Source organism: Malurus melanocephalus, unplaced genomic scaffold (genome assembly GCF_030028575.1).
Source record: "Malurus melanocephalus ecotype Western Australia unplaced genomic scaffold, MMel_1.1 scaffold_109, whole genome shotgun sequence".
NCBI lineage: Eukaryota > Metazoa > Chordata > Aves > Passeriformes > Maluridae > Malurus > Malurus melanocephalus.
In genome coordinates this window covers 518,996-532,141 of record NW_026623341.1, presented here as the reverse complement: position 1 = coordinate 532,141, position 13,146 = coordinate 518,996, and the positions used below count along the sequence as shown (strand labels likewise).

General features: G+C 41.8%; 1 protein-coding gene across 1 annotated transcript in view; it reads left to right on the top strand.

Annotated features, from left to right (window-relative positions):
- Positions 1 to 13,146, top strand: part of KHDRBS2 (KH RNA binding domain containing, signal transduction associated 2) — a 296,595-nt gene that overhangs the window by 48,216 nt on the left and 235,233 nt on the right. The window contains exon 2 of the mRNA XM_057369432.1: positions 10,682 to 10,809. Within this exon, the coding sequence (XP_057225415.1) occupies positions 10,682 to 10,809 (128 nt within the window). The remainder of the gene's footprint in view (positions 1 to 10,681; positions 10,810 to 13,146) is intronic.

Sequence of the window (13,146 nt, the reverse complement as noted above, 5' to 3'; positions counted from 1 at the left end):
TGCTGACCTTAAGATTGTTTTTGRTTGTTTTTACTGAGGCAAGATAGAGTCCATCCATTTCCTGCAGAAGATTTCCTCATAAATAGTTTGGGTTTTTTTGTGATTACAGTTGGTATATATCWAGAATTACTTGGGATGGTGTATCAAGGAATTATTCACCAATKGAAATAGGATTATATGGACTACTGTCTTGAGGAGCTACTTGGCAATCAGAMTTAAAATTCTCCATGGAAAGTTGTGTGTTTGGGCAGATATTGTTCATAAATTCAGCAAGAGCTAATGTTTCCACTTGAGGAAGTGGAACTAATATTTCCACTTTTCTAGTTATTAGCACTRCTAGTATTCTCTTTGTAGCTATTTAAATCTGATCTACGCATAGGTCAGTAGATGGATACATTAGGTAATTGTTTTTCTACCAGAAGTGTAACTCGGACATGAAACTATCCTGTGGCATATCTTTGCAAGCTACTGATGACACGGTGGGTAGAGCCAGAGTGGTAACCAGGCAGTAAATATCAGTTGCCAGTACAGAGAGGGCAATGGAAATCTAAGTATTGTTTTACCTGGTCTTTTCACACTTTTGTTTTCTCCTTTGTTTTCTTGTTAATTCTCTTTGGGTTTCTTTTAATTAGAAAATATGAAGTTTTTTAGATCTTTAATTACTTTTCTACCTATATCGGTACATTTTGTTAAAGAATTTTGCCAATAAACACACGCACTTCTCTCAGCCACTTCTCACAGGGCAAATGCTCCAGCTCTGACCACCACGAGTGGCTTCCACTGACCTTGCTCCACTCTGTTAATGTCTTTCCTCTTCTGGGGAAGAGAGGGAGCAAATCTGGCCTCAGTGTTATGCTTACATATAGTCTAATGAGCACCTCCTAAAGGGTATGGTCACTTTTCTACATTTTCTCTGTAAAATAGGCAACCTGATAGAAGATAATGGTAATAAAGTCAAACAATAAAAAATACCTGCATTATGAATGAAACTTTTAATGGATGCTGCATTTTTAGGCATGCCAAACTTGAAAAGACCTTCAGTGCCTTATGTGACCTCATGGAATCTAATTATAAGGGAAGAATATATAAGGGACTTGATTTTATCAATATAGATGTTTTCAGTAGTCCCCCAGTATAATTACATCTTACGCATAAAAGTATTTTTTTGTTGTTTTTGATTTGTAATGTGCCAAATAGGTGCTTTCCCCTCCTGAGAAAAACTAAATACCAATTTTTGTTCCTTCTCATACTGTGCCTGATTTTGCATGTCTCCATCATTCTTTTTTGACTCGTCTTTCAGAATTCYTTCTCAACATTATTTTACTAGCCACTTTTCTTGCTTTGAGAGCCAAGGTGATTCAGCTCAAGTAGATACAGATACAAAGCTTTGGGTGATTTTGAGTGTAGACAAATTCAGTTTGCATCTGTCTACAATAGCTGACAAAAAYGTGTAGATTTGACTCACAATTATCTAAAAGATATTAAATTCATCACTGGCAGAGGTATTGCCTTACTTGTGTGTGATGTAATAAGAATTACTCCTTATCCTCCCTGAATCATCCCAGCTGGTTGTGTGAGTTARTGAGTATGTGTACGTAAAGGAATGTTGTTAATACAATACATGAATGTGTTTCTGGGTGAATATAGTGAGCCAGTGGCTCATTTTTCAATTCTTGTGGCTGATTGTGTACTGTCCTTATAATTCCTTCTAACTCCTGTTAGACAATATTTTTACTTTTAAATACCAATTCCTAGGTTTTTGGATTTTTTTTTTTATTTCTGAAACCTCTTAGGATGTTCCCTTCTCATGGATTGACTTTATTTTAATTTGCCCAACTGGTTTTATTGAGCCATCGTTTTTTTTCCTGCCCCAAAATCCAGTAGCCCTGCTTTCAATTAAAATGGAACACCTTAGAAAGAAAATGAACCTTCATGTATGTTTTCAGTATTTTCTGTTTCTAAAAATATGTTGGGATTTTATGTTAACACCACTTTAGGTATTCAGAGTTCCAACGGTGTTATTTTTTAATGAACTTTAAATTAAAAAAAGCTCTCTCCAAATTAAAGCTGTCAGTGCTTTAGTGATTGTTATTTTTCACTGGCATTGGCCTATTCTTCCTTTTGCAGTTCAAACATTCTTTCATTAACCTGTAGAAGAAGTGTACTTCTCAGAGTACTAGACAAGCCTGATATACATAATAATACATGCTTGCAAGAAGCTAGTGATATCCTATACAGGAAATTATTCCCATTAATAGAAACATGATTGTTTCAGAGGGCCTGACCTTGTTAACAGCAGCCCATGATTCTTTATTGAAGCAGTGCCAGTACTGCCAATAGAAAGGTAAGAAAAGCCAGATAGGTAATGTGCAAGGTAGGCTGCAGAATTCCTTTCAGTGAGAAGCAAATGTTGACAGCAGAAAGGAATRTGTAGATTTAATTTTTTTGGTGGGTTGGACAGACTGACAAGAAGAACATTATTTTTTGAAGAGTTTTGACATGACTCTTAAAACTAGCAAAAGGATGTTTTTACCATGGGATGCCTAAATGAAATAGAAGAAATATATTCATGACAGAAGTTTTGTAATAGGTGTCAAGGACTTGAGGAGAAATATAATTAACATAATTTTATTGGCACTGTAAGAGTAGAGCAGAGAATGTTGAAAAAGAGCTACTAACTTAGCTTTTAATTTTATGAATCCTTGAAGGAAAAAGAAGCTACTGCCCCCCMAAAAATTCACATAAGCAGGCTGGCAATATTTCCAGAATTTTAAAGCTCAAAGCCTGAAGAGAGCTGAAGATAAATTTTCATAGGGAATAATATCTCTGAAAAGATACAGACAGAAATGTCATTTTGTCACTGATACTTGCTCACTGATACTGCTCACTCACTCCCCTCTGTAGCTGGACAGAGGAGAGAAAATTTAACAAAGGGTTCATGGATTGATATAAGGACTGGGAAAAAACACTCATCAATTACCATCAAGGGCAAAACARCCTCAACTTAAAGATATAAAGTGAATTTATTGCTAAGAAAATCAGAGCAGGATAATGAGAAGTGAAATAAAACCCATAAAAATCCCTCTTCCCCTGCTCCTTCCCAGCTCTACCTCTTACCCCAGCAGAGCAGGGAGACAGAGAGTGGGGGTTATGGTCAGTTCATCATCTGCAGCTTCTCCCACTGCTCAGTGAGAGCAGTCCTTCCCATGCTGCACCATGGAGTTGCTCCCATGGGAGGCAGTTCTCCAGCAGCTTCTCCAGTGTGGCTCTATCTCACAAGTTGCTGATCCCTGCAAACTGGATCCATGCTTGGGAGTCCATCCCATGGGCAGCCGTCCCTCTCAAACTGCTGCAGCATGGGTCCCTCTCACCTCAGGTTTCCCATGGGGTCACAGCCCCCTCTCAGGTGTGGGGCTCCTCCGTGGGCTGTGGGTGGATCTCTTTATCCCCATGGCTGCAGGGGGGACAGCCTTCTTCACCGTGACCTTCACCATTGGCTGCAGAGGAATCTTGGCTCTGGTGCCTGCAGTATCTCCTTCCCATCCTGCACTGACCTTGGTGTCTGCAGAGCTGTTYTTCTCACGTGTTCTCATTCTGATTTTCTCTGGCCTTAATTACAACTRCCCCACCATTTTTGTGTTCTTTCTTCTTAAATATGTTATCAGAGAGGCATTACTACCATTTATAATTGSCCCAGCCTTGGCCAGTAGCATGTCCTTTGGAGCCATCGAGGAYTGGCTCTGCCAAACACTGAGGAAGCTTCTGGCAGCTTCTCACAGGAGTCATCCCTGTAGCCACCRCCCACTGCCAAAACCAGGCCATGCAAACCCAGTGCAGCTGTTCACAAAATCCTGTACTGCCTATAGCTTTCTGTACGCAGCTCCACACATTCTCCTGCACTAGGAACAGTGTGCAGCCAGCGGCAAAGCTACCCAAGGCAYGTAGTGCCCACTCTGCCTCAGGACAGTGCTTGGGCTGCCACCRATGSCAGGGACCATCCTGMGGCAGAYGAGYGACACTGGRATGTCTTGGCATGTTCCAGCTCTCAAGGCAGGATGGTGACTGACCAACCTTTCTGACATGTGCAGGATACTCAAAGCTGTGTGGCTGTGGTCCTGGGCCACCATCTCTCAGTGGCTTTGCCTTGAGCAGCGGAGGTTGGACTAGATGACCTCTGGAGTCACAGAGATCAACACCTCCAATGTTCTGTGTTCTGTGACTCAAAACACACTCAAGCTTAGAAAGCACTTCCAGATTTCATGACGAGGGAATGTTTGAATAACTTCATATGCTCATGAAGAACCAGGTTTGTCTCCCAGAAGTCAACCATCCATGTGGCAGACACTCTTTTTCCTTCTGGGGATTCATCTGTGACTGCACAGAAAACTAATGAGCTAAACATAAGCATGAGGGGTGCAATGAGTACAACATTACTCTAAAGGCGTTGGTTCTGATTTTGTAGTGTGTGTTGCAGGTGACCATAGTTTTCCCACTCAGCAGGTCGCAATTAACAACTAAAGCAATTGGCTACATCTCTGTGCTGTGAACCAGTAAGCTGGCAGCTTGATTCCAGCCTGGATTCCATCATGAGACTGTCATAATGCTTCCCTTCTGTGATGGTCCCAGCCATGAACTGACACGAGTGTTCACAGTAGAGGCCTACTGTTGTTCAATACAAAAATTTAATACGATTTCTCTTGTTCCAGTAATTAATGTATTTTATTGCCTTTGTCCTTTGAGAAGACTCCTCTCTTTGCACCAGTCTTACTTGAAAGTAACAGTTCTTGGTGCACCATGGTTTTTTGATTACTTTGGCCGTGGTCTGAAGAGCCTCTAGTGTGTACTGCCACTTTGGCTATTAAACCTGAGGTTTTGTACAGGGCATAACACAAAGCCAATTTTTTTTTGTGAAGGCTTTGGGGTTTATTTTTAAAGTCTCTAAAGAAGAAGGGGAAGGAAAGGCTTTTCAGAGGCTTGCAACCAGGCATGAGATTTGGATTGGCATTATAGGGAGTGCCTTTGAGACAGAGTAATTGTAAATTTACTTCGCTTTTCACTCCTGCCTTGTGAGAAGAGTGGTAACAGGAGAAGTTACTCTGGGGGATATTTGCAGTAAAGCATAAGTGTGGAAGGGAAGGAAAATAAATTTCCTAATAAGCCATTAGTGTCTTTGGTACCAGGAGGAAAAGTTGATCACACTGTGGAAACTCAATATAGGGAGCAAAGGCACGCCCATATAAAATGTTCAGTACCCTGGTTTATAGACTAGTGTGTAACACAGAACAGAATGACAAAAGTAGTAACAAAGTTTCATGCCTCTTATCCTCCTAATGTGAAAAGGCCTTGCAAGGGTGTCTTTAGATTTTCAGATGCATTTTGTAGTGAAGAATAAATCCTTGGCCCCAAGGTTAAACACTGGATTTGGCTTTATTTTTGCAATTCTTACTAGGAGAGGGTTTGTGTAAARTAGTATCATTCCTGACACCGGTAACGGGGCATACAGTAGTTCCCTTGTTGGCAGGGTGTGCTGCCAGKYTTGTGCCCRGTGTGGCTGTGGGATCTCCACGTGGATCAGTTTCCTGGCGCCTTTGGTTCATTGAAAGAAACCCGACGTCCCCGCTGATGGCGCTCACTCCACCCCGAGGAGCTTGGGGTGTTCCGTTCAGGTGTCAGATCTCGTCTCTCGTCATGTTCCATCCTCCTTGGATTGTCCCTCAGCGTTTGGTGCCGTGAGCTGCGGGACCTCCTCCGGGATCGGCTCCTTGTCGCCTGTGGTTCCATGAAGGAAACTCTGTGTCCTTGCTGATGGTGCTCACTCCTATTTGAGGAGGCACGGATGCCCTGCTCAGTCCTTGAAGGCCGTCTCTCATGGCGTTCCGTCCTCCTCAGATTGTCGTTCAGGGGCAGTGTGCTGCAGACTCTTCCTGGGGTTTGGCTCCTTGTCACTTGTGGGACTCTGTGAAAAGCACGGTGCCGCCGCCGTTGGCGCCTGCGCCTCGCTGCAGAGGCACGGATGTCCCATTCTTGCCTTAGAGCTCGTCCCTCATCGCGTTCCATCTTCCTTAGATACTCCTTCAGTGTTTGGCTGGCAGTGCTCTTTGACCTCTTACGTGRTCGGCTCCTTTTTGCCTTCGGTTCTACGAAGGAAACCCGGTATTCCTGCTGACGGCGCTTACGCCTCCTCGAGCGCCGTTTGGTCCTTGGCGCTCGGTCCCCGTCATGAGCAGTGTCCCGAGCCCCGCTCTGCCGCCGTCTCCTGCTGCTCGAGTGGTTGTAGCCCCCAGCCTGCTGGAYGCTGCCGCGGCCATTGTGATGCCACTTTGCATGTCTGCTTCGGCTCTTCTCTTGGGCCCTGCCACGGCTGCCTCCACTGCCACCACGGCTGCCACCACGGCTACCACCACGGCTGCCACCCTGACTTCCACTGAAAGACTCGCGGTGCTGGTGTCCTGAGAAGTCACACCACCACCTTTCTGCAGGAAGGGGCCCAGCTCGCCCTGCTTGAGCCTGGCTGGCAGAGCTGATGGAGTCCCCAGGGGAGTACACCTCAGTGTTACTGTCTGCCACTGTGTGGAATGTGTGTGGGAAAGGCGGTTGGTACATCGGGCCCTCCGCTCTTCTGTGGAACTCAGAGCTCCATCTGTGGAGCTCCATCATGCAGCAGAAACAGAAAGGGTGCCGACGCCAGCTCACGGGGGCTTGGTCGTTGATGGTGTCCATGCAGATCGGGCACCTTAGGTTCTCYGAAGCACCTGGACGTGCAGCCTGGAACATCTGGCTGGTGCTGGCAGCCGAGGAAGAGGTGCCACCCTCTGCCAAGTCCTCCACCATTTTGCCCTGCAAACCAAAGAGATAAGCTGATGTGTCCCCTGGTGCTGGGGACACATTGTGCAGCCAGCAGCAAAGGTACCAAAGGCAAGCATTAAAGAACTGCCCACTCTGCCTCAGGACAGCACTTGGGCTGCCACCAATGCCAGGGGCCATCGTGGGTGCAGATGGGTGATGCTGGGATATGTTGGCATGTTCCAGCTCTTGGGGCAGGATGGTAACTGACCTCTCTGCTAYGTGCAGGCAGGAGTTGGGAAGCTGGGAAAGGGATTCCTGGCCTCTCAGCACCTGCAGCCAGAGCCTGGGTACATGGCAGGTTGGGACCGGCACCCCAGGCCCTGCCAGTGTCCTTGTTCAGCAAATCCTCTCTGTGCCCTCAGAAAGCACAGAATGGGATGGGTGTCCTTTGTCCCCCACCTGCACATGTGTGTCCCCAATGGATGAGGCCAGACACTGTGGCCTTTCAGGGCTTCCCCAAGCATCCAAATGGCTTGTCACACATGTCACAATGACTGTCTAGTGACATCATGGGGCTTTTAGGGGCCACACCCAGAAGACACAAGCTCCAGCCCCAAGGAATAAAAACTTMTAAAATCTCACATGATTGCCCCACTGTCAGGCAAAATCCTAATGCCATATTTTKTATATAAATACACAGGTTTCACTGATCATACCCAGCTCTATGTTCTGTTTTAGAGAGAAACAGTCTCAAGGCATTTCTTACTCCTCAGTCAACTTTGCAGATCAAGAGAGGTGATACTCCACTGGATCAGTCTGTCCAGTGTGGGGCTCCCTAGCAGAAGTGGAGATGAAGATACTGGAGAGTGTCAAGTAATGGCTCACAAGGATGATGAAGGTCTAGWGAGTCTCTCCTGTGAGGAGAGGTCTAAGAGTGCTGTCTCCAGGCTGTTCAATCTGGGAAGACACCATAGGGGATCTCTAACAATGTATATCAATACTTGAAGGGAATGTATAAAGAAGACAGAGCCAGGCTGTTTTCAGGGGCGCYCAGTACCCAGAAATTCCCTCTGAACATTGGAAAACTTTTTTTTTTACTCTGAGGTGACCAAACATTGTCTGGGTGCTTGTGGACTCCTCCTCCTTGGAGATGATACTCAAAAGCTGTGTGACTGTGGTCATGGGCTGGTTGCCACTGCTCCCTAATGGAAATCTGATGTCCCCATTGTCCCTGCTGCCTTCTGCTGCAGTAATCTGGGCGCTTTAGTTTTGGGCTTGCAGCCTGGCCCTCAGCATGATCCCTCCTGATTTTGCTTCTCTCTGGGTTTGACCTTAAGTGCTGCAAGACCTCCTCTGAAGTGGGCTCTTTGTTGCCCTTCATTCCCTGGAGGAAATTCRACTCTCAACTGCTTTTTTGTGCTCCTCCCATAGTAAGCTGGGACTAGCTCTTCTGGGTTTAGAGTTCAGCCCTCCTCATGGAGTGAAACCAGTTAAAGTGCCACAGCTTGTTTCATGCTTGGTAATCAACAAACTCTTGTTCACCTAAGTCTGAAAAGCCCTGCTGAAGTAGTCTTGCATTAACTTTAGCAAAGATACCACTTTCATTCCAGAACTTCCATGTACTCTCAGTCAGAAACAAAGCACAAGACTGATTCTGGTTGCAAGGGCTGGTAGACAATTCAAAGGGGAACATTTTGTCCTAACCTTTAGTACCCTTCCCTACTGACCATGCAGACTTTTAAGTATCTTCAGTTTTCCAGGAGTGTTTAGTTGGCCAATGGCATCCTGGTTTGTATCAACAAWAGTGTGGCCAGTAGGACCAGAGAAGTGATTGCTACCTTGTGTTCAGCCCTTGAATGCTGTGTCCACTTCTGGGCCCCTCACTACAGGAAAGACATGGAGGAGCTGGAGAGTGTCCAGAGAAGGGCAACAGAGCTGGGAAAGGGTCTGATGCCCATCTGATGAGGAACATCTGAAGGAGCTGGGGTATTTAGTCTGCAGAAAGGGAAGCTCAGGAGAGACCTTACTGCTCTCTTCAGCTACCTGAAAGGATGTTGTAGCCAAGTTGGGTTGGTTCCTTCTCCCAGGCAAATAGTGACAGAATGAGAAGACATAGCCTCAGGCTGTGTCAGGGGAGGTTCAGGTTGGACAGCAGGAACCATGTCTTCACAAAACCTGTTATTAGGCATTGGAATGGATTACCCAGGGGGTTGGGGAAATGACTGTCCCTGGAAGTATTTAAATGATGCATAGATGTGGCACTTAGGGATGTGGTTTAGTGGTGGACTTGGCAGAGCTCAACTAAAATCTGGACTTGATCACCTTRCAGGGCTTTTCCAACTTAAACTTCTGTGGTTCTAGTGCACGTACATGTAGATTGACCTTCCCCACTTTCCTTTTAGATTTCTCTCATTCAGTACTGTGTTCATAATACATCCGGGAAAATCCTGATTTTCATTCATTACTTACTGTGCTTGTAACACTTTGTCCTCCTTAGGCACCTTTGTCTCCCCTCTGTACCCCCATAGCACAGCCCTTTGTATGATTGCATTGGATCTATTTTCAAAGAACTTTGTATCTATTAAACCTGCCCAAAATAAGTATTTTCTTGCTTAATTGACGTTTGCTGATTYCTGGATTAATCTTCCATTGAATGCAACATACCACATTTTTTTCCCTATGTGTTCAAGTATTTTACGATAATAAAATGTTCTACTGATGTTTTAAGTGATTGTAAATRACTTTTTAATCCTAATTTAGTGAATGTATATCCCATCTGAGGTTTTTTAGGTGTCTTCTCTGCAAGGTTTTAAAAGAGTTTATGACTATAATATTAGAGAACTGTCTGTGGTCCTATTTAAAGTTCAGGCTTTAAATAAATTATTCGATCTCATAAAGGCAGCATAAACATTTATTAACGAATCATGACATGGGCTGTTCTCTTCAATACATTTTTTGTTATGCTTGTCGGAAGTCAAAGAAACTTATATACGAATGTCAGGGCATGCTGTTGCTGTGTTACTCCTTTCCACTCTCCAGTCCTTGAAGCAGCATGTTTCTGAGACCCACTGCTGTCCCTTCTTAGCTATAATTCAGTTATAATTAGCTCATTATCAGCATTGCCATTTTCTGTGCTGTCAATGTCACTGCTGCACAAGCAGCTTTTTCAGTAGTACCTGTGCTCTCAGGGAGCTCTCAGGCACCGTATAAAATGTTCTTTGCAGGATGATGAGTTCAGTTTTTTGTTGTTATCTATTGCTTATGGGACTTAAGGGAATAAAGAATTCAAACTATTCTATCTGAATATATTTTTGGTCTTTTTGTTTTGTAAGCTCTACAGTGTTCTACATGCTAACAATTTTATATATATATCATGATTTTTACTGCATTTCTTATTGAAGAATCTTTTTGTACAAGAGTTAACTTTATTTCTTATTATACAACCGTTAACTAATTCAGAAGTATTTGAATGGAAACTCAGTAACAACAAGAAGTTTGTTCAGTTTTCTGACTTGTACTGRAAGTTAGCCATTGCAGTTAGAATCCAGCCTAATTCTGGCAGGTCACATTTACAAAAAGCATCAAACTGTGATGATGTTATCCCCTTTAAAAGACTAATAGTTGGATTTGTAACCTCTGTTCCTGCTCCTGCTGAGGTCATTTGTCTTCCCTTTCAGCTGGGTAAGGATTGGTTGCAGAGTGTGACCTGTGACTGTCACCTCTGCCTCTGAGCACTGCTGACAGTTCAGGTTCTCTCAAAGACAACATCCCTGTCCTGTGAGTGTAAACAGCACAGGCGTTCAGTGCACAGTCTGTGTAGTAATGTGTGGGTTTAAACTTCCTAAGGATGGCAARTATCATGTCACTGATTGCTCTATTTCTTAATATTTTTCAGAAATGGAAAAATTTCAGGGTTCGGAAGGCAAGAAGGAAGATGAAGAAAAGAAATATCTTGATGTTATTAGCAACAAAAACATAAAGCTGTCAGAGAGAGTTCTGATTCCTGTCAAACAATATCCAAAGGTACTGTAAATCTAGTCTGTCACTTGTTTAATATTTTTAATAGAATGATGAAAGAATTATACACTTAACCATTTTTATTTACTCATAATATGCAGGCTTTGTGATATATAAAAAAAAAAAAAAAGAAATGAAGCTGCTATTTAAAATTACCTGTTAGCTATTACATGTTTTAGCTTCTGTCTCAGGGTCATTCAGAAATACAATTAAAATGAATGAGATTTTCTTCAGCTTCAGGTAGGTTTTGTAGATGGTTCTTAAGCACTGCTGAGGCTTTTTCTCAGCGTTTCTTTTTTTGCACTGTATCATTCTTTTATAAAATAAAATCCCAGGTACCAAAGAAAAAAAATGTTGCAGTAACTCTGAATAGCTTCCTCATAGAAAAGTTGGGGGATTTTCTTTGGTGTAATAAGTTCTAAAAGATCAGGTGTYAGGATTACTGCAGGCTGTGACTGACAATGTTCATTGCTGTTTATAAAAATGAAATGTCTTAGCACCTCAGACTTTATTATTAATGCTCATTACTACATACTCTGATTTAGAAAAAGGATTTTATTTCTTGCAAAATTCAGCTGCTTGGTGGAAATTTTAGTTGTTATTTTTCTTAAGAGAATGTTGATGTTTTGGAATTTGGGTGTTTGTTTGATTTTCTTGTACAGTTTTTTTATTTTGCATAAAGGTTGTTCTAATACTATTCATACTGAAATTATAAATACCTCCATTTGTCTCCAGAATATTTTTCCTTGTTGATTTATTATCSCATGATATTTGGTTCACCATTAGCYTTGATTACACTCTCAKCTTTTTGCTTTATACTTTCATCAGAGCAATAAATTACAATTGGTAAAAAGCTAATCAAACAAAATGAAAGGTGTAAAAAAATTGAGATTCAATGATTCTAGCTGACATTTACCTCCTAACTAGCGAGTATAAAACTGAGATAATGTAATAATCCAAATGGTAAAGACCTTAGAAACACATACAGTGCTATAAGGAATTACTTTCTTGCTGCACTGCCTGAGGTGCTTTGCCTTGATTTGTGGTATTTTGTGTAAATGCTGTAGGTGACCTGACGTTTTTAGTCAGGATGTATTATTGCTGTAACTTCATAGCAGAAGTATGATAATTATTCAGAATACTGTTTGATGAAGATAGTAGAATGAAAGACAAACTATTTAAAAGACAAAATGCTATCATCTATCCAATATAGCACCTGAATRTGAATTAATTAGCTTCATTTACTTTAATGAACTTGTCATATTAATGAGTAGTAAAAGATAGAAGACATTTTTTACRGCTTTTGAGCAGTGAAGCAAAAAARAMTCAGTATGATGGAAATTAAATACTTACTCAGTAATGCAGAATAATCTCTTGCAATATTTCTGTAGTTGATTTGCTASCAATATTCTGTGCTTGGCATGGAACTATTCCCAGAACTGTAGGCTTCTGATACTATCTCTAGTAACCATCTTTCAAAGATTGCATTTGCCRTTTGTATCAAACTGCTGATTGCTGTGACCCAGTACCTTGTCTTTTCTTGACAATTGTATACAGTAGTCAAATCAGTACTCACTGGTTTCTTCAGATTGTTTTATAAATAATGAAAAAAGTAGAAAATAATTAAAGAGGATTAGTTTTATGTATTTGGTAGAATATGRTAATAATATTCTATGCAGTTGATCAGACTTGTATTTATAAGCAATTAACATAAWTGCCATATGATTTCACTTGAGAGGCATTCATATTTGAAAGAGCATTASTTTAAATCATTCATTCATTGTTTGCCAATAAGTTTTTTTGGACAGTGTTGGGTAAGTGTGTTCTGTAAATAAGAAGAAAATGTCCAAGTGTATAAAAATTTTAGAAACAAACTTCTGCCCAGTTAAAAACCACCTAAAAAACAGCTGAAAAACAAGGATCTAAAATAGAGACAGGGTGTTAGTTGATACTTCAGCAAAGATCTTTTCTGAGATGAATTATCTTAAATACCAGCAGCATAGGTAAAAGCAACATCTCRTTTGCACACATTCCACCATGCAGCAGATATTTTTAATGCTCTCAGAATTTCTCTTGAAACAGTGATGCAGTGTCTTGCATTAGTTGATCCTTCTCTCTATCCCATAATGCTTTTTCTTTTTACTTTCATGGTATGTGAATTACGCCTAAGACTTGTAAGCAAATTACCTCATGGTTTGTTCAAAAATACTTTGGCACGTACCAGTTGAATGTTGTATTTCTAACACATCATATATGGAAAATGAGTAGGTTATTAAGAAAAAAAAAAAGGAAGGATAGAGACTAAAATCTGAAGTGATCTTTTACCTGAAAAACAAAAGTGAC